The 1,068-nt window shown below is 30.5% G+C and overlaps 1 protein-coding gene across 1 annotated transcript in view; it reads left to right on the top strand.

Moving 5' to 3' along the window:
* Positions 1–330: 330 nt before the first annotated feature.
* LOC106467394 (hemicentin-1-like) overlaps positions 331–1,068 on the top strand; it is a 31,511-nt gene continuing 30,773 nt past the window's right edge. The window contains exon 1 of the mRNA XM_022395571.1: positions 331–449. Within this exon, the coding sequence (XP_022251279.1) occupies positions 377–449 (73 nt within the window). The 5' untranslated portion in view covers positions 331–376. The remainder of the gene's footprint in view (positions 450–1,068) is intronic.

Here is a 1,068-nt window from a genome sequence, read left to right as displayed (position 1 = left end):
ATTCTAAGAAGAAAGTAAACCTACAGACATCGGTCTTGTTTAACAAAATTACAAGAATGAAATGAGCCTCTAGAATAATGTAAAACAGAAGAGTTGAGTAACGATCACAGCAACTCCTAACAAAGTATGTGTCAAAATACCTATAAAAACATGTTTCAGATTAATGCAAGGTTTACATAATCGTAGTAATACTGAAAAAAGATAGTAATTATATACATTATATTTACAGATAAATTCAGGTTTTTGGAGAAATATAGAGGTGAAATAATCTTAGAAGTGCTGAAAAAAGCTAAGAATATATATATATATATATGAAATTTACAGATGAAATCGTGGCTCCAGAAACCGAGTCGTAAGCTTGTTTCCAACTAAGACCATGGCTGATCTACAGATAAAACAAAAGTACCACATAGCTGTTCTACTTGTTGTCATCACTTCAACGTTCTCCGGTACGTAAAACAAATATTTATTTTAAACGTTTGTTAAACGATTATTAATTTGAGCTTTGGCAGTTTTTGATTGGCTAATATAATTTATTCATTTAGTGCCAAGCTTATACTACTTGATATTCTAGGTTTCGTAAGTTAATACTGTTTGTTCCTGGCTTGGCACTATTATTTCATTGAAGCACTTTGGACATCTACTAAAAAATAAACTTTGGTTGTCTTAATTGAGTTACTTTCTTCTACTGAATAACACTATAGTTGTCTTAAGTTAGTTTGGTATTTCTTCTACTGAATAACACTATAGTTGTCTTAAGTTAGTTTGGTATTTCTTCTACTGAATAACACTAGTTGTCTTAATTGAGTTACTTTCTTCTACTGAATAACACTATAGTTGTCTTAAGTTAGTTTGGTATTTCTACCTTATTTTGATTGGTAGATTTTTATTCATCGACAGTTTTTATCGGTAGTACTAAACTTATAGTGACCTACACTGTAGTCTGTATAATTAAGTACAATATCTGTATTAATTAGTACTTTAGCTTTTCTGGTCTAGTACCACATCGTCATCAACACTAGTATCAAGTTTATACTAACTGTAGGTTTAGTACCATACCTGTGCTGG

Source organism: Limulus polyphemus, unplaced genomic scaffold, assembly GCF_000517525.1.
Source record: "Limulus polyphemus unplaced genomic scaffold, Limulus_polyphemus-2.1.2 Scaffold2597, whole genome shotgun sequence".
In the NCBI taxonomy this organism is placed as follows: Eukaryota; Metazoa; Arthropoda; class Merostomata; order Xiphosura; family Limulidae; genus Limulus; species Limulus polyphemus.
This window is presented reverse-complemented; position numbering and strand designations above follow the sequence as displayed.